Here is an 18,103-nt window from a genome sequence, read left to right as displayed (position 1 = left end):
ATTCTGAATCTCATCACTTCTCTCCACCTTGCTAAACCACTTTAGTTAAAGTTGTAACCTCTTGTTTAGAATACTGCAATAGCCTGTTAACTGGTCTTCCTGATTCCTCTGTTGTTTCCCTACCTTCTGTTCTTTCCTCAGAAGCCATGGTGACCTTCTAAAAAATGATTTGGCTGTTATCTTTTTGTTTAAACCTTGTATTTAAACTTTTCAGTGCCTCTTTATTGAATTTCCATTAAAATCCAAACCCTGCCTTCTTTCCTGGAGGAGAAATTGGCAACCCACTCTAGTACTCTTGCCTGAAAAATCCCAGGAACAGAGGAGCCTGGCAGGGTACATTTCATGGGGTCACAAAGAGTTGGACATGACTGAGCAACTGAGCATGCATGTATGCCTTCTTTCATGAGACCTGCGTGGTCTGACCCTGCTTAGCTCACTGTGGTTCAGCCACATTGGTTCTCTTTGAGTTCCTCAAATGCAGTGGATTCTTTCCAGCAGGCTTTTTCTACATGGTTTTTGTTTTGCCTGAAATGTTCTTCCGTAGACTTTCTATGTGGCTGACTCCATGTGCTTCATTGTTAATTTTTAGGAAGGAATTCCTGACCAATCTAAGTAGGCCTCTCTGCATATTTCCTGTCACAGCATCATGATCATTTCCTTCATAGCACTTTGTATTTTATAGTGTTTATTTACTGGTTTATAATGTGTCTCCCCTGTTGGACTGAAAGCCCGATGAAAGAAAGAATTTTGTCTTATTCATCACTTTATATTCCTTGTGTGGTACAGTGCTTTGTGTTTAGATGCTTTGGAAAGGTTTTTGAATGAGTGAATCACTGTAATTACATTTTTGAAAACTATCTTATGTAAAACAATGCCATGTGTACTGGTAAAATATAGGTATATTAGTGTTGTACTTAACTGTCATATTCGTATAGTTAGTCTGAGCATAGGGATGTGTAAAAGAACTTTTTAGAAGTGCTTTCTGCTAGTTTTATATACCCGTCATTAAGTTTTAACTAGGCAAACATATCTCATTGAACAAAGATGGTTAAGCAAATGCAATTAAAATTGAAACTAGAAAATAAATTCTTTTTGTAGCAGGATGATAAATATGGAACATGGAAGATGATTCATTTTGTAGGTGGACTTCTGATTGTATTCATGATATCTAAAGGTATACATTAAAAATTATAAATTATTCCCAATGTATTGTTTCTCAAAAAAGGGAAAGGAAAGTGAGAAATAGAACAAGTTGATCTTATAGACAAGTTACAGGGCTCTAAGATAAAAAAGCTGAACTTAATGTAAGTTTTTATTGTTGAGAGATGTTAGTAGGTATATCACCACGTGTCTCATTCAAGGATCAGCTGAAACAAGTGTTTTTTGTTTTTTTTTTTTAATTAAATTGAGAAGGTATTGAACTGTATAGGAGGTGGGGTTCAAATCACAGCCCCCAAACTGTGTAACTTCTTGACCTCTGAAGCTTTGTTTCCTTGTGAAATGGAAATACTGATATATACCTTGTGGAACCATAGTGCTAATTAAATGAGATGGCTTATTTAAAGCATCCTGCAGAGGATTTTACACTTAGTAGTTGGTAGATGCTCATTAACCCCTAGCACACTTTTCCACACTTAGTGAGCACAGAGTTGTTTTGTCCTCATTCAGTTTCATTGCTCTGCAGGTTTTTCTAACAAATTTGACTCTTATCCCATAGTACAGGCAAGCCTTTTCTTTCTTCCTTTGTATTCTATTCTAATTCTGAACACTATTTAATAAAATAATAGTTCTGTGAGTGAGTCATTTCAGATTGCTTTTGAACTAAAACTATGACAGGAAGTATCTCCTGGCTGCTTTTCTTCTCTAGGTAGTTTGTATGAGAATTAGGATAATTCACTAGATTTTTTTCATGTGGACTATAAGCACACACTGATTTTCTCCTTCTGCCCAAATCTTCAGGTGCCTTTGTTTTCAAGACGTTTATATGGTATCTGCAAATGCTTCAGATCCTTAAATGATTAGGTTGGTTTTGCATTCAGTCATAATACTTCCCATTCCCTTAACTTGGTGCTTTTAATAAAGGTTTGGATGTGTAGTGGTTTTCGAATAGTTTCTGTAACTGCAGATAACTTTTATTCTGTTAAGGAAAGCAAGGTTTAGCTGGGGTTATATAAATTCAGTAAATTAGATTTTTATGGCATTTTGGAGGTCTGTAATAAAAGTGAGAGAGGTAAGATTCTGAACCTGGTTTACAGCTACTACCAGGCAACTCCTTTCAGTTAGGAAGTCCACTACAAAGTAGCTATGTAAAACAGTCCATAGACTCAAAATTGCAAACTTTTAGAATAGGAAAGAACCATTATTAGAAAATATAGAAAATACAGCCTCTTTATTTCATCAGCAGTTCCAAAAAATGTTGTGATATGTGTACTATATGCACATTAGCCAAGTTTTCAAATTGTATCACTTCAAGAGCCTAAAGTTAGAGACCTGAAAGTTCTTGAGAAATCAATTTTAAGTGCTTTAGAAATACTACAGGTTTCTTATTAGTTAAATCTTTGCCAACTTCCTGCTGCTGCTATTAAGTCACTTCAGGCGTGTCCGACTCTGTGCGACCCCATAGATGGCAGCCCACCAGGCTCCCCCGTCCCTGGGATTCTCCAGGCAAGAACACTGGAGTGGGTTGCCATTTCCTTCTCCATTGCATGCAAGTGAAAAGTGAAAGTGAAGTCGCTCAGTCGTGTCCGACTCTTAGCGACCTCATGGACTGCAGCTTACCAGGCTCCTCCGTCCATGGGATTTTCCAGGCAATAGTACTGGAGTGGGTTGCCATTGCCTTCTCCTGCCAACTTCCTAGTTTCCATAAAATACATTGGCACTTCCTTGAAGGGAGTTATCTCAATCAGTATAAAAAAATAAGTTGAATTGTAAAGAATAGTTATTGAGCACATGTTTGTAGTTATTTGAACTGAAAAATCTTTCATGCAGCATTTTGAGAAGTCTGTAACAGGATAATCTTCTTTGCAATTTTTCACGTGAGTCACTTGTGACCCTAATGAGGTTATGCAGATTTTATGTATTATAGCAATTGTTTCTTTTAACTTAACTTTTGAAATGAAATGCCACCTGGTTACAGATGAGATTTTAATGTAGTTTTGGAAATTACTCCAGCTTCATAAGAATGTCATAGTGATATTTTTTCCTTGATATTAATTATTTTTGTTGCTATATGTGGTAAGAAATTAATCCTAAATAAATTATTATTCAAGGTTTTTTGTTGTTATTTTTGGTAGCTCAGTACCTTATTTAATGCTCACTTGTCAAATGAATGGTAATCTAAAATTAGAGCCCGTCATATAACTCAACAGATACATTGAGTACATGTTACAAGCCAATTGCCCTGCTTGGTGCTATGGAACAAATTATTGTCAAGAATTTTACAGTTTAGTTGGGAAGATTGGTCATCTGACTCAGGTAGTGAATAATTGTAAAAGAAATGTCACTAAAGTCGAACAGAACAGCTTTGTAAATCTGGGGTTTTCATACCCTTAGTATTGGTACTAGTGCTAAGTGACTTCATTCCTGTCTGACTCTTAAGAAAATCATTGTTTCCTTAAGTTAAGTAAGCTCCAGTTAGTTTCTTTTCTCATAGTCCTTATTTTTAGGTATTATACAGAATAGGACAGTGTTATTTGTAAAATAATTACTGTTAACTATATAATACATAATGTGTTGGCCAGCACTTCCACCTGAAATGATGCGTGATGAAGACTTTTCTTAATGTAGACTAGTAAAATTAGTTTCTGTTGCTTTTGGAGGGATTGCTGATTTACTTGGTTTCTTGATTTTTCTGCTTTTTTAGAGTAAATTAGATACTATTCTTAAGTTATTTTTCATCTGTTGATATTTGTTTTAAGGAAGGTTATCAGTATTATAAAATTTCAAGAGAGTGATACACCTAATATCTGCCACCAGGTTAATACTAGGATGCTGTTTTTGAAATTAATCTCAGTTATACTTTATGCAGTGTCATTTTGTGGAAAAGAATGAGTAGGTTGTTTTTATCTATTTAAGTTTCTAATAATCTGTATAGTCTTTATCTCTGTGAAATAACATACCTTTTTAGATAACGGTACTGTGGGAAGAGTATCGGTATAGAAAACCAGAGATATGAGTTCCAGTTTCACTTGTGCTTGAGTAGTAGTTTGTTTCATCCACAAAATAAAATTCTTTGATCAGATACTCTTTGAAACTGTATCACTTGCTTGGGCATTTTGTAAAAGTAGCTTTAAATAAAGAAACCTAGAGGCTTTGCTGGTGGCTCAGTGTTAAAGAATCTACCTTCCAGTGCAGGAAGCATGGGTTTAATCCCTGGATTGGGAAGATCCCCTGGAGAAGGGAATAGCTACCCACTCTGCTATGTTTGCCTGGAGAATTCCATGGACAGAGGAGCCTGGTGGGCTATGATCCATGGGGTCACAAAGAGTCAGACACAACTGAGTGACGAACACTTCCACTTTCAGGGGTTTCCCTGGTGGGTCAGTGGTAAAGAATCTGCCTGCCAGTGCAGGAGACATGGGTTCGATCCCTGGTCCAGGAAGATCCCGCATGCCTTGGAGCAACTAAGTCCGTGTGCCACAGCTACTGAGCCTGTGCTCTAAAGCCAGGGGGCTGCAATTATTGAGCCCATGTGCAGCAAACTGTTGAAGCCCGAGTGCTCTAGAACCTATGCTCCACAACAGGGGAAGCCACTGCAATGAGAAGCCCATGCACCACAACTAGAGAAAAGCCCAAGCAGCAACTAAGACCTAGCACAGCCAAAAACATTAAATTAAAAAAAAAAGTTTAAAAAATCTTATTAAAAAATAATGAAATCTAGAGTCTAGTGGTTGTAACTCCCCAAACAACTTCTTTCTGGCTTAGAGTGGTTGCTACACCTACTTGAAAGGCAAATAGAGTGAATAGGGCATGTGGGTAAGAATTTTTCATTGTAGGTCAGATTGAATAGCTGTCAGCAGAAACCAGAGTGAGTGGGCTGATAAAATGAAGGTTGGAAATTAGATAGTATTTTTGGCTAATTAATCTCCCCCCATTTATTTATTTTGATTTTTGTCTTTTCTCCTTCTTTTTTTTTTTTTTTTTTCACCAAGTATTGAAGTATCATAAAATGTACACTTGTTTTTTGTATTGAGATTCTTTTGGACTAAGAAATCTGGAGACTTGGACCTTTGTGGTGGAAAGCAGGTCAGGCTAGAATTGAGAAGAAAGTGATTGAAAGAAAAAAACAGCATAAGCCCGAGTAACAGCAACTTATCTCAAAATGTTATGCGTTATTGTAGTAATATGTCCCAAGTTCAATTCTAAGATTCACTAGGTCAGTTTCTTATCTACATTATTAAAGTATGACTTAATATTGGTAAGTTTTTCTAACTGTTGAGGTTGTAGTTCAGATCTTCCTCTCAGTGTGTCAAAATTGTCATCCTCTGTTGATTGATACTAATTGTCCATAATTTATTGCAAAAGACATTTTTATGTCTTATTAAAAAGATTATATGTTAACTTGGTTCTGTTTCTATACAGTCATGGTCAGAGAGACACAGCACAGATTCTTCTATTACGAGGCGCCAAGTATCTGTCAGATAAAAATGGAGTAACCCCTCTGGATTTATGTGTACAGGTATGTTGTTAGTGTATATTCCTACTGTAGGCTACCCATTCCAGTATTCTTGGACTTCCCTGGTGGCTCAGTTGGTAAAGAATCTGCCTGCAATGCGGGAGACCTGAATTCGACCCCTGGGTTGGGAAGTCCCCCTGGAGAAGAAAATGGCTACCCACTCCAGTATTCTGGCCTGGAGAATTCCATGGACTGCATAGTCCGTGGGGTCACAAAGAATTGGCCACGACTGAGCGACTTTCACTTCACTTCACTTTGTAATAGAAACTGAGACAGGTAAGATCGTTTTTTTTTTTTCCCCCCTCAAGTGAGAGGATGGGTGCAAAGATTCTTATTCTGTTGAGAATATGATCTTTAAAAGAAACTGTGATAGTATAAGAAATATATATTTGCCTATATCCCAGTTACCAACACAAGAGGTTCTAAGACCCTTGGAATCTCCAGAGTAATAAGAATGTCTTCTTGTGTATTAATGAGATGACTGGTGACTGAAAGACCCTCGGTAGCTTCAGGAAAGGGACTGGTTGACAGATGAGCCATCCATGTTGTTAGAGGCAGCCTCCTCTCCCATTCCTGGGGAGGGAGTTGAGCTAGAGACTGAGTTTAGTTACTGCTGCTGCTGCTGCTAAGTTGCTCCAGTCATGTCCAACTCTCACGACCCCATAGATGGCAGCCCACCAGGCTCCACCGTCCCTGGGATTCTCCAGGCAGGAACACTGGAGTGGGTTGCCATTTCCTTCTCCAATGCATGAAAGTGAAAAGTGAAAGTGAAGTCTCTCAGTCGTGTCCGACTCTTAGCGACCCCATGGATTGCAGCTCACCAGGCTCCTGCGTCAATGGGATTTTCCAGGCAAGAGTACCGGAGTGGGGTGCCATTGCCTTCTCCGGGGTTTAGTTACTAGTGACTGATAATTTAATCATTCATGCCTCTGTAATGGAACTTTCATAAAAACCCTAAACAGTGTGGTTCTCCGAGAGCTTCTAGGTTGGTGAACACATCAAATTGCTGAGAGGGTGGGTCACCCAGAGAGGGCACAGAAGCTCTGTGCCCCTTCCTTCATACTTTGCCCTATGCATCTCTTCTATTTGCCTGTTCCTGAGTTGTAGCCTTTATAGTAAACATATAAGTAAAGTGTTTCCCTGAGTTCTATGAACAGTTCTTGCAAATTATTAAACCCGAGGAGTAGGTCTTGGGAGCACCTTACTTACAGTCAGTCAAAAGAATGGGTGATGTGGACTTGTGATTGGTTTTTGAATTGGGGGCACTCTTGCAGGACTGACTCCCTACTGTGTAGTCTGCCCTAACTCCAGGCAGTTAGCATCATAACTGAATTAAACGGTGGGACACCCAGTCAGTGTCCACAGAGAACTGGACAGTTGCTTGGTGTGGAAGACTCACATATTTGGTACCAAACTTATATGTAGAAGAAACAGGTTTTCCTTTAGGAATTTTGTATTTAAACTTAGATAATCTTAACTCTTGTTTTTAGGGTGGATATGGAGAGACCTGTGAAGTATTAATTCAGTATCACCCTAGGCTTTTCCAGACAATTATTCAAATGACACAGAATGAAGATCTCCGAGAAAACATGGTAATATAATTGTGCTAATAGCATGTAAATGAACAAGCTTTGTTCATATGTGGGGCATGTGGCATTTTACAAATGTGTTTAGTAATTTTATTATGTAAATATTTAAATAATTTGAATTGGCTTATCTGCTTATAGGGTGAGTATGAATTGCATAATAATTAATAAACTTTGTGCTATTATTTGGCCCTGTGAGTCTTCTGTCCTCTGCACCTTTGATCTCTTCTTAAGATAATATTTCCCATAGGTAGAGGAAAAGAACCTAAGAAGGAATATCATGTTATGATTAGTAATCACCAGTTTACTGAGCTCTGTATTTGTAATACTCTACTCTTTGAATAATTATAGAGTTTAAGTTTTTTTTACATTTTAGAAGTTTGGCATTAATTTCCATAAAAAAACTTGGTGACTTCTGTTCTATCTATTTATACTTTTTCACTGGGTGAGTTTGAATAAAAATTTTATGTCATCTTATCTCTGTATAAGCTTTTGATTTTATACAAGGCCAGATAATTGTAAAGGACTCGATTCAGCTGATTGAGCTTTGGGATACTTACCAAGCTAATAAGTACTTCATTTCTTGACAAAGTTTATTGGATTATTATGTAATTATATTTTTTTATTTGTAAAAAATTTAGTTACGGCAAGTTCTGGAGCATTTGTCTCAGCAAAGTGAAAGCCAGTATTTAAAGATTCTAACAAGCCTTGCTGAAGTTGCCACAACAAATGGTCATAAATTGCTTAGGTAAGTGTTTAAAAATACACACAAATCAATAGGGAGCAATAGCTGTCAGCTTTGTCTCTTTTTAGGCTTTCCTGGGAATAGTTTATTTTGTTGATGCCTTTTGTCAGTGTTAAGATGTTCTAAAATTTTGCTGAGTTATTGTTTGTTTTGTTTTAAAGGACTAGGGCAATTAACTGAGGAGACTTTAATCTGTCTAAGGAGACTAAAATAGAGACTGACTTAAGTGGATTTGGGGTTATGTGTCTAGAATTTTATAAAATGATTGCTTAGACTAGTCATATGTGTAAAGTGTTCATAAAAAAGTGTCAAGAATGTAGTTTAGGAAGCTTTAATTTACAAAACTGAGTATAGGCTACTGTTCAACCGGGCAGTATGAAAAATCAACTTTATAAAGAATCAACCCTCATGATTCTTTATAAAGTTTTCTCCCTGAACTGTCCCCCTCAGTTCAGTTCTTTGTTCTTTCCAATTCTGTGGTTTTAGTGGCTCATAACTAAGTCCATGAAGTTAATGCCTTTATAATATTTTTCTGCACCTCCACTTATTTGTATATGGTTGGCCACCCCAGTTAGGACTAAACAGCCATTTAAAAATAGTTAATGTGTTATTTCTTAGCTTACAGATTTGGCCCACTTCTAGTTTGGATACTTTCTTCCTTTGTAGCTTTCTTTTTACTTCAACTTTTAATACATTGATGGTCTTAGAATAGATAATGATCTTCTCTCACCTCTGTGTGCAACTGGGTTTTGTTCCTCCCAGCTTGATGCTGCTTCTGTAAATCAGCTACATTGTCAAATCCATTATGTCAGCCCTTTATTCCTGTCTTCCTTCGTACTTTTCATTCAGACCAGACTCATACTCTGTACTATTTGCTTAAAGCGTTCCTTACATTCATGGTCCAAGATTGCTTTCTTGGATTTATTTATTATCTGTTAAGTATTTCTTATACAGTCCTACTCGGTATACCATTTGCTGATTTTCCTATTATTCTCTTTTACCTTTGATACTACTTTAGATGCTGTCTTTAAGATTCATTGAATTCCAGCTTAACGTAATGCTCTCCTTTTATTAGTCATTTCTGTTAATCCATTTATATGATGAGTCCCTTCTAAGACATGCTAAGTGTAAGTGTGGGCTCTGGAGTTAGCTGGACTCAGGTTTAAATTCAGACATCACCATTGACTGTGTGTCTCCAGCAGGTAACTTTTTGGAGTTTCTCTTCATCATCCGTCCATCTGGCCAATACATATTTTTGAGTGCCTGCTATCCACTAGGCCATCTGCTACAAAATGATGATTCAGTTCAGTTCAGTTGCTCAGTCGTGTCCGACTCTTTGCAACTCCATGAACCACAGCACCCAAGGCCTCCCTGTCCATCACCAATTCCCGGAGTCCACCCAAACCCATGTCCTTTGAGTCGGTGATGCCATCCAACCATCTCATCCTCTGTCGTCCCCTTCTCCTCCTGCCTTCAATCTTTCCCAGCATCAGGGTCTTTTCAAATGAGTCAGCTCTTCACATTAAGTGGCCAAAGTACTGGAGCTTCAGCTTCAACATCAATCCTTCCAATGAACACCCAGGACTGATCTCCCTTAGGATAGACTGGTTGGATCTCCTTGCAGTCCAAGGGACTCTCAAGAGTCTTCTCCAACACCACAGTTCAAAAGCATCAATTCTTTGGCACTCAGCTTTCTTTATAGTCCAGCTCTCACATCCATACATGACCACTGAAAAAACCATAGCCTTGGCTAGATGACCTTTGTTGGCAAAGTAATGTCTCTGCTTTTTAATATGCTGTCTAGGTTGGTCATAACTTTCCTTCCAAGGAGTAAGCTTCTTTTAATTTCATGGCTGCAGTCACCATCTGCAGTGATTTTGGAGCCCAAAACAATAAAGTCTGACACTGTTTCCACTGTTTCCCCATCTATTTCCCGTGAAGGGATGGGACCGGATGCCATGATCTTAGTTTTCTGAATGTTGAGCTTTAAGCCAACTTTTTCACTCTCCTCTTTCACTTTCATCAAGAGGCTCTTTAGTTCTTCACTTTCTGCCATAAGGGTGGTGTCATCTGCATATCTGAGGTTATTGATATTTCTCCCGGCAATCTTGATTCCATCTTGTGCTTCTTCCCGCCCAGCGTTCCTCATGATTAACACAGACAAAATCTCATCCTGTGTTTAATTTATAGTCTAGTCAACTTTTAATTTCCTTGTTGAAGAATGATAGTAAATATCTTAATGAATTGTTGTGAGAATGAAATGTTAAGATGTTGTAAGCATGCTACCAACCATTGTGTCTGGCACATAGTAGAGATGATGATGGTGATAATGATAGTTCTTTTTAAAATTCCTCATAATATCTTTATCCTGTTTTCCTACATTAGAAAGCTTATTTGTTTTTTCTGCTTAAATATTTGCCCTATTTTCCACTCTTCGTAGTAATCAGAAGCTTTTATATTTTTATGTTTCTCTGTTTTTGTTTTATGTTCACCTTTAATACATATCTAAGAAACTTCTAATAAGCTATGAAATATTCAAATACATTATTTCCCTTAAACCTCACAGTAGCTTTGCGATGTAGGTATTATTTCCATATTATATATAAGAAAATTGAAGTTCAGTGATTTGCTAGCTAAAAGAACCAGGACTTATATCCTTACTAATTAATGAAGAGCAGATCCTGAGCTCCAATTTAGCTCTTAAAAATGATAGGGTTATTAGTGGAACAGGGGAAACAGGGTAAGAAAAAGGGTTCCATGGCCAGAACAAGTTCTAAAACTGCTTTGCTGAACTGTACTGCCTCACCACTTACAAAGATACCTTTCAGATATCTTATGGAATCCATTATTTTGGCCAGTTTGGTCTGTAAACATCTCTGTTAGAATTGATTAGTACTATGTTAGAATTTGTTGTATTGGTGCTGTCTTGGCAAAACTAGTCCTCCTCCTGTGTTTCTCCTTTACTTTGACAGACTACCACTTTTCACAATATTTCAGAAACCAAGTGTATGAATTTTTATTTCTGACACCAAGCAATTCTATGGTAGGACACTTAGGACACCACCTGGTGTCCTACAGTTTAACTCAATTCTGACACTGTCTATCTGGAGAAAGCATCAGATCCCATAGGTTAAAGACTCAGTCCTAGGAGACTGCCCCCCACCTCAGATATCAGTTGCAAATAGTAGATCCCCAGACTACCCACAACTTCTGTTACCTGACTACACACATCAGAGGTTTTTATGATCACCTGCCACTTGGATTTCTAGAACAGCTCACAGAATTTAGGGAAACACTTACTTTTTTTTAAACTAGTTCCCTTGTGGCTCAGCTCATAAGGAATCCGCCTGTGATGCAGGAGACTTGGGTTGGGAAGATCCCCTGGAGAAGGGAATGGCTACCCACTCCAGTATTCTGGCCTGGAGAATTCCATGGATAGTACAGTCCATGGGGTTGCAAAGAGTCGGACATGGCTGAGCAACTTTCACTTTTTTCATTTTATTAAAGGATGCTGTGACCATCTCCAGGGGATCTTCCCAACCCAGAGATCAAATCCATGTCTCCTGCGTTGGCAGGAAGGTTCTTTATCACTAGCGCCACCTGGGAAGCCCATAATAAAGGACACAGATGAACAACTAGATGAATAGATACATAGAATGAAGTCTGAAAGGGTCCAGAGTACAGGAGTTGCCATAGAGTTGGGGTGCATCACCCTTATATTACGTGTATGTGTGTGCATGCTTGGAAGCTTGCTGAACCCCCCATATTTTTGTTTTTTATATGGAAGTTTCATCACATAGATGTGTTAATCATTAATTCCATTTGCAGCCCCTACCCTCCTCTGGAGAATAGAGATTGAAGCTGAAAATTCCAAGCTTCTAATCATTACTTGGTGGTTCTAGTGACCAGCCCCCATCCAAAAACCCAGTAATAGTTGCCTAATTACAGCAAAAGATACTGGTTTCACCCAAGAAGTTCCATGGGATTTAGGAACTCTGTTTCAGGAACTGGGGTCAAAGACCCAATGTGAGAATGAAAGATGCTCCTAGTGTACTAATCAGTTTGGAAATTGTAAGGGTTTTAGGAGCTTCATACCAGGAAAGTTGGGAGAGGGGCAGAAGACAATACTTATTTTTTTCTACTATTTCAACAGCTACCAGGTTAGTTTCTTAAGAAGACCTCAAATACAAATCATCCCTCTCTGCCAGTTTAGTTTAATGGTACTTTTTGCAGATTGTCTTTATTTTGTTCATTTATTTGTGAATCATTTTATGTTTCTTAACTCACAATGTGATATAATTTTGGCCATTTAAAATGAAATTTTATTTAAAATAATTCAAATATGTATTATTAATTAGCAATGATTGAGATGTTCTTTAGCATAATTTGGGAAAAATGGATAGCCTTTTGTCTAACCGATATTAGGAATATTTGTTAAAGATAAATATTTAATGAGGGCCCTTTTGCACATAGTGTTGTATTCACTAAATAAGTGAGTTATCTTGCTTCCTATATATTTATGATTGAAGGTGAAGATAGTTATCAGTGTGCTATCTTTGTAAAAGAGAAATGTAAAAGAGAAATCACAGCTATTTGCTAAATAAGACATTGACTTAAAGTGTACTCTTATATTAACCAAAAGTAAGTAAGTTGACAGGGCTTTGAATTAGGAAGTTTACAATATAAAAGTTAAATTAACTTTTTAAAAAGTAAAGTTAACTTTTTAACTCATATTGAGAACTGGTGGCTTGTGAAGGAATTATTTTATGATGAGCTGGAGCAGTTTGTGATGAAGTTTGGATTCTATGATCTTTCTGTGTAATATGAAGGATATTTCACAGGTTGGAAAGTGAAAAATGACATTGTTTAGATCAGTGACTTAACTTGGAAGAAGTTTAAACTGGGTAAAGTAATACTTATATAGTCTAATAATCTTAGAGTGTTTCTTGTCGTTGTTCAGTCACTAAGTCATGTCCGACTCTTTGTAACCCCATGAATTACAGCATGCCAGGCGTCCTTGTCTTTCGCTATCTCCCTTAGTTTGCTCAGACTCATGTCCATTGAGTCAGTGATGCCATCCAAACATCTCATCCTCTGTCACCTACTTCTCTTGCCCTCACTCTTCCCAGCAAGTCTTTCCCAAGCAAGGTCTTTTCCAGTAAGTCAGCTCTTCCCATCATGAGGCCACTGTATTGGAGATTCAGCTTCAGAACCAGCCCTTCCAGTGAATATTCTTGCTTTATTTCCTTTAGGATTGACTGGTTGGATCTCCTTGCTTTCCAAGGGACTTCCAAGAGTCTTCTTCAGCACCACAGTTCGAAAGCATCAATTCTTTGGTGCCCAGCCTTCTTTACGGTCCAACTCTCACATCTTTACATTACTTATGGAAAAACCATAGCTTTGACTATATGGACCTTTGCCAGCAAAGTGATATCTCTGCCTTTTAATACACTGTCTAGATTTGTCATAGTTATTCTTCCAAGGAGCAAGTGTCTTTTAATTTTGTGGCTGCAGTCACCATCTGCATTGATTTTGGAGCCCAAGAGAATGAAATCTGACAGTTTCCACATTTTCCCCGTCTATTTGCCATGAAGTGATGGGACCAGATGCTATAATAATCTGCATCTTTTGAATATTGAGTTTTAAGCCAGCTTTTTCATTCTTCTCTTTCACCTTCATCAAGAGGCTCTTTAGTTCCTCTTCACTTTCTGCCATTAAAGTGGTATCATCTGCATATTTGAGGTTGTTGGTATTTCTCCCAGCAATCTTGATTCCAACTTGTGATTCATCCAACCTGACATTTTTCATGATGTACTCTGCATGTAAGTTAAATAAACAGGGTGACAATGTACAGCCTTGGTGTACTCCTTTCCCAATTTAGAATCAGTCTTTTGTTCCATATCCAGTTTTAACAGTTCCTTCTTGTCCTTTATATAGGTTTCTCAGGAAGCAGGTAATATGGTCTCATATTCGCATCTCATTAAGAATATTCCTGCGATCCACACAGTCAAAGGCTTTAGCATAGTCAGTGAAGCAGAAGTAGAAGTAGTTTTTTTGGAATTCCCTTGCGTTTTCTATGATCCAGTGGATGTTGGCAATTTGATCTCTGGTTCCTCTGCCTTTTTAAAATCCAGCTTGTACATCTGGAAATGCTTGGTTCACATACCGCTGAAGCCCAGCTTGAAGGATTTTGAGCATTACCTTCCTAGCATGTGAAATGAGTGTAATTGTATGGTAATTTAAACATTCTTTTGCATTGCCTTTCTTTGGGATTAAAATAAAACTGACCTTTTCCAGTCCTGTGGCTACTACTGAGTTTTACTCCAAGGCGAAAGTTGCCTGGTATTCTGCTAAGTCACTTCAGTCGTGTCCGACTCTGTGCGACCCCATAGACGGCAGCCCACCAGGCTCCCCCATCCCTGGGATTCTCCAGGCAAGAACACTGGAGTGGGTTGCCACTTCCTTCTCCAGTGCATGAAAGGGAAAAGTAAAAGTGAAGTCGCTCAGTTGTGTCCGACTCTTAGCGACCCCATGGACTGCAGCCCACCAGGCTCCTCCATCCATGGGATTTTCCAGGCAAGAGTACTGGAGTGAGTGCCATTACCTTCTCCAGCCTGTTATTCTAGGTATCTCTTAACTTCCTACTTTTGCTTTCCAGTTCCCTATGATGTGAAGGACATCTTTGGGTGTTCTAGAAAATCTTGTAGGTCTTCATAGAATATTTCAGCTTCATCTTCTTTAGCTTCTTCTTCAGTGGTTGGGGCATAGACTTCGGTTACTGTGAGGTTGAATAATTTGCCTTGGAAATGAACCGAGGTAATTCTGTCATTTTTGAGAGTGCAACCAAGTACTGCATTTCAGACTTTTTTGTTGACTATGAGGACTACTCCATTTTTTTAAGGGATTCTTGCTCACAGTAGTAGATATAATGGTTATTTGAATAAAATCTGCCCATTCTCATCCATTTTAGTTCACTGATTCATAAGATGTCAGTGTTTGCTCCTGCTATCTCCTGTTTGACCACATCCAATTTACCTTGATTCATGGACCTAATGTTCCAGGTTCCTTTGCAGTATTGTTCTTTATGGCATTGGACTTTACTTTCACTACCAGATAGAACCACAGTTTGGTGTCATTTCCGCTGTAGCTCAGCTTTCTCATTCTTTCTGTAGCTACTTCTCTTCTCTTCCCCGTAGTATATTGGATACCTACTGACCTGGGGAGTTCATCTTTCAGTGTCACATCTTTTTGCCTTTTCATATTGTTGATGAGTTTCTCAAGGCAAGAATACTGACATGGTTTGCCATTGTCTTCTCCAGTGGACTACGTTTTGTCAGGCCCTAACTAGCAGGGATGTGCCTTTAGTCACTCAGTGTAGCTGGATGGCATGCCCAGTACCCTAGTTGTCCCACTGCTGGTCCTCACTGTGTGTATAATGACTATTATTGAACTATGTTAATAATTGATGATATTCATACTCCATTGTATAAGAAAATACTTACCTTAAAATTAACTCATGAAGTTCTCTAGATCAAGTACTTAAAGCGAATATTTATATATATGGTAATTTCACTGAGGAAAATTAAATTCAGATCTTTCTCATAGAAAAATTTGAGAGTCATTGGAGCTCACGTTGCAATAGCTGCAACACAATAGAAGAAAGAAATATTAGTTTAAACTAAATTCCTTTTTTCTTTTTTCAGTCTCAAGAGTCTTACGTTGTAGAATTAAAAGCAACTTTGTAAAGGCAAATATGTAAAAATCCATGCAAGTTAAACTAACGATTCTATGCACATTAGATCCACAGTTACTAAAACAAAAAGTTTTGCTAATGTATTGTAGCTATCCTAGTCAAATACAGTATGGATGGCAATAGCTGTTATATTTTACTAACACTTGTAACTGATAGTTAATTTTTATTTATTATTTTTAATAATTTTTAGAATGAGGAAACAGCGTGAATGTTGAAATTAAAATGTCGTGAAATTTTGGTTCAGTTGTCATTAGAATAGAGAATAGCTTCTGATTTTTCACTTATCAAATCATAATACTTAGAATAGGGATTTACTATTTCTTCATTCCACGGTTTCTCCATCTGTTTCCCATGAAGTGGTGGGACTGGATGCCATGATCTTCGTTTTCTGAATGTTGAGCTTTAAGCCAACTTTTTCACCCTCCACTTTCACTTTCATCAACAGGCTTTTTACTTCCTCTTCACTTTCTGCCATAAGGGTGGTGTCATCTGCGTATCTGAGGTTATTGATGTTTCTCCCGGCAATCTTGATTCCAGTTTGTGTTTCTTCCAGCCCAGCGTTTCTCATGATGTACTCTGCATATAAGTTAAATAAACAGGGTGACAATATACAGCCTTGACGAACTCCTTTTCCTATTTGGAACCAGTCTGTTGTTCCATGTCCAGTTCTAATTGTTGCTTCCTGACCTGCATACAAATTTCTCAAGAGGCAGGTCAGGTGGTCTGGTATTCCCATCTCTTTCAGAATTTTCCACAGTTTATTGTGATCCACACAGTCAAAGGCTTTGGCATAGTCAATAAAGCAGAAATAGATGTTTTTCTGGAACTCTCTTGCTTTTTCCATGATCCAGCGGATGTTGGCAATTTGATCTCTGATTCCTCTGCCTTTTCTAAAACCAGCTTGAACATCAGGAAGTTCACGGTTCACATATTGTTGAAGCCTGGCTTGGAGAATTTTGAGCATTACTTTACTAGCATGTGAGATGAGTGCAATTGTGTGGTAGTTTGAGCATTCTTTGGCATTGCGTTTCTTTGGGATTGGAATGAAAACTGACCCTTTCCAGCCCTGTGGCCACTGCTGAGTTTTCCAAATTTGCTGGCATATTGAGTGCAGCACTTTCACAGCATCATCTTTCAGGATTTGGAATAGCTCAACTGGAATTCCACCACCTCCACTAGCTTTGTTCATAGTGATGCTTTCTAAGGCCCACTTGACTTCACATTCCAGGATGTCTGGCTCTAGGTCAGTGATCACACCATCGTGATTATCTGGGTCGTGAAGATCTTTTTGTACAGTTCTTCTGTGTATTCTTGCCACTTCTTCTTAATATCTTCTGCTTCTGTTAGGTCCATACCATTTCTGTCTTTTATCGAGCTCATCTTTGCATGAAATGTTCCTTTGGTATCTCTGATTTTCTTGAAGAGATCTCTAATCTTTCCCATTTTGTTGTTTTCCTCTATTTCTTTGCATTGATCACGGAAGAAGGCTTTCTTATCTCTTCTTGCTATTCTTTGAAACTCTGCATTCAGATGCTTATATCTTTCCTTTTCTCCTTTACTTTTCACTTCTCTTCTTTTCACAGCTATTTGTAAGGCCTCCCCAGACAGCCATTTTGCTTTTTTGCATTTCTTTTCCATGGGGATGGTCTTGATCCCTGTCTCCTGTACAATGTCACGAACCTCATTCCATAGTTCATCAGGCACTCTATCAGATCTAGGCCCTTAAATCTATTTCTCACTTCCACTGTGTAATCATAAGGAATTTGATTTAGGTCATACCTGTATGGTCTAATGGTTTTCCCTACTTTCTTCAATTTAAGTCTGAATTTGGCAATAAGGAGTTCATGGTCTGAGCCACAGTCAGCTCCTGGTCTTGTTTTTGCTGACTGTATAGAGCTTCTCCATCTTTGGCTGCAAAGAATATAATCAATCTGATTTTGGTGTTGACCATCTGGTGATGTCCATGTGTAGAGTCTTCTCTTGTGTTGTTGGAAGAGGGTGTTTGTTATGACCAGTGCATTTTCTTGGCAAAACTCTATTAGTCTTTGCCAAGATCATGGCATCCGGTCCCACCACTTCATGGGAAATAGATGGAGAAACAGCGGAAACAGTGTCAGACTTTATTTTTCTGGGCTCCAAAATCACTGCAGATGGTGACTGCAGCCATGAAATTAAAAGACGCTTACTCCTTGGAAGGAAAGTTATGACCAACCTAGATGGCATATTCAAAAGCAGAGACATTACTTTGCCAACAAAGGTCCGTCTAGTCAAGGCTATGGTTTTTCCAGTGGTCATGTATGGATGTGAGAGTTGGACTGTGAAGAAGGCTGAGCGCTGAAGAATTG

General features: G+C 38.3%; 1 protein-coding gene across 5 annotated transcripts in view; it reads left to right on the top strand.

The window, feature by feature from the left end:
- HACE1 (HECT domain and ankyrin repeat containing E3 ubiquitin protein ligase 1) overlaps positions 1-18,103 on the top strand; it is a 126,580-nt gene that overhangs the window by 40,594 nt on the left and 67,883 nt on the right. For all 5 annotated transcript variants that reach the window (XM_025294649.3, XM_045161959.1, XM_025294650.2 and 2 more), the window contains 3 exons: positions 5,581-5,677; positions 7,165-7,266; positions 7,902-8,008. In XM_025294649.3, the coding sequence (XP_025150434.1) occupies positions 5,581-5,677; positions 7,165-7,266; positions 7,902-8,008 (306 nt within the window). The remainder of the gene's footprint in view (positions 1-5,580; positions 5,678-7,164; positions 7,267-7,901; positions 8,009-18,103) is intronic.

The sequence above is a fragment of the Bubalus bubalis genome, chromosome 10, assembly GCF_019923935.1.
Source record: "Bubalus bubalis isolate 160015118507 breed Murrah chromosome 10, NDDB_SH_1, whole genome shotgun sequence".
Lineage (NCBI taxonomy): Eukaryota > Metazoa > Chordata > Mammalia > Artiodactyla > Bovidae > Bubalus > Bubalus bubalis.
Note: the sequence above shows the minus strand (reverse complement) of the source record. Positions and strands in the feature narration are given on the sequence as shown.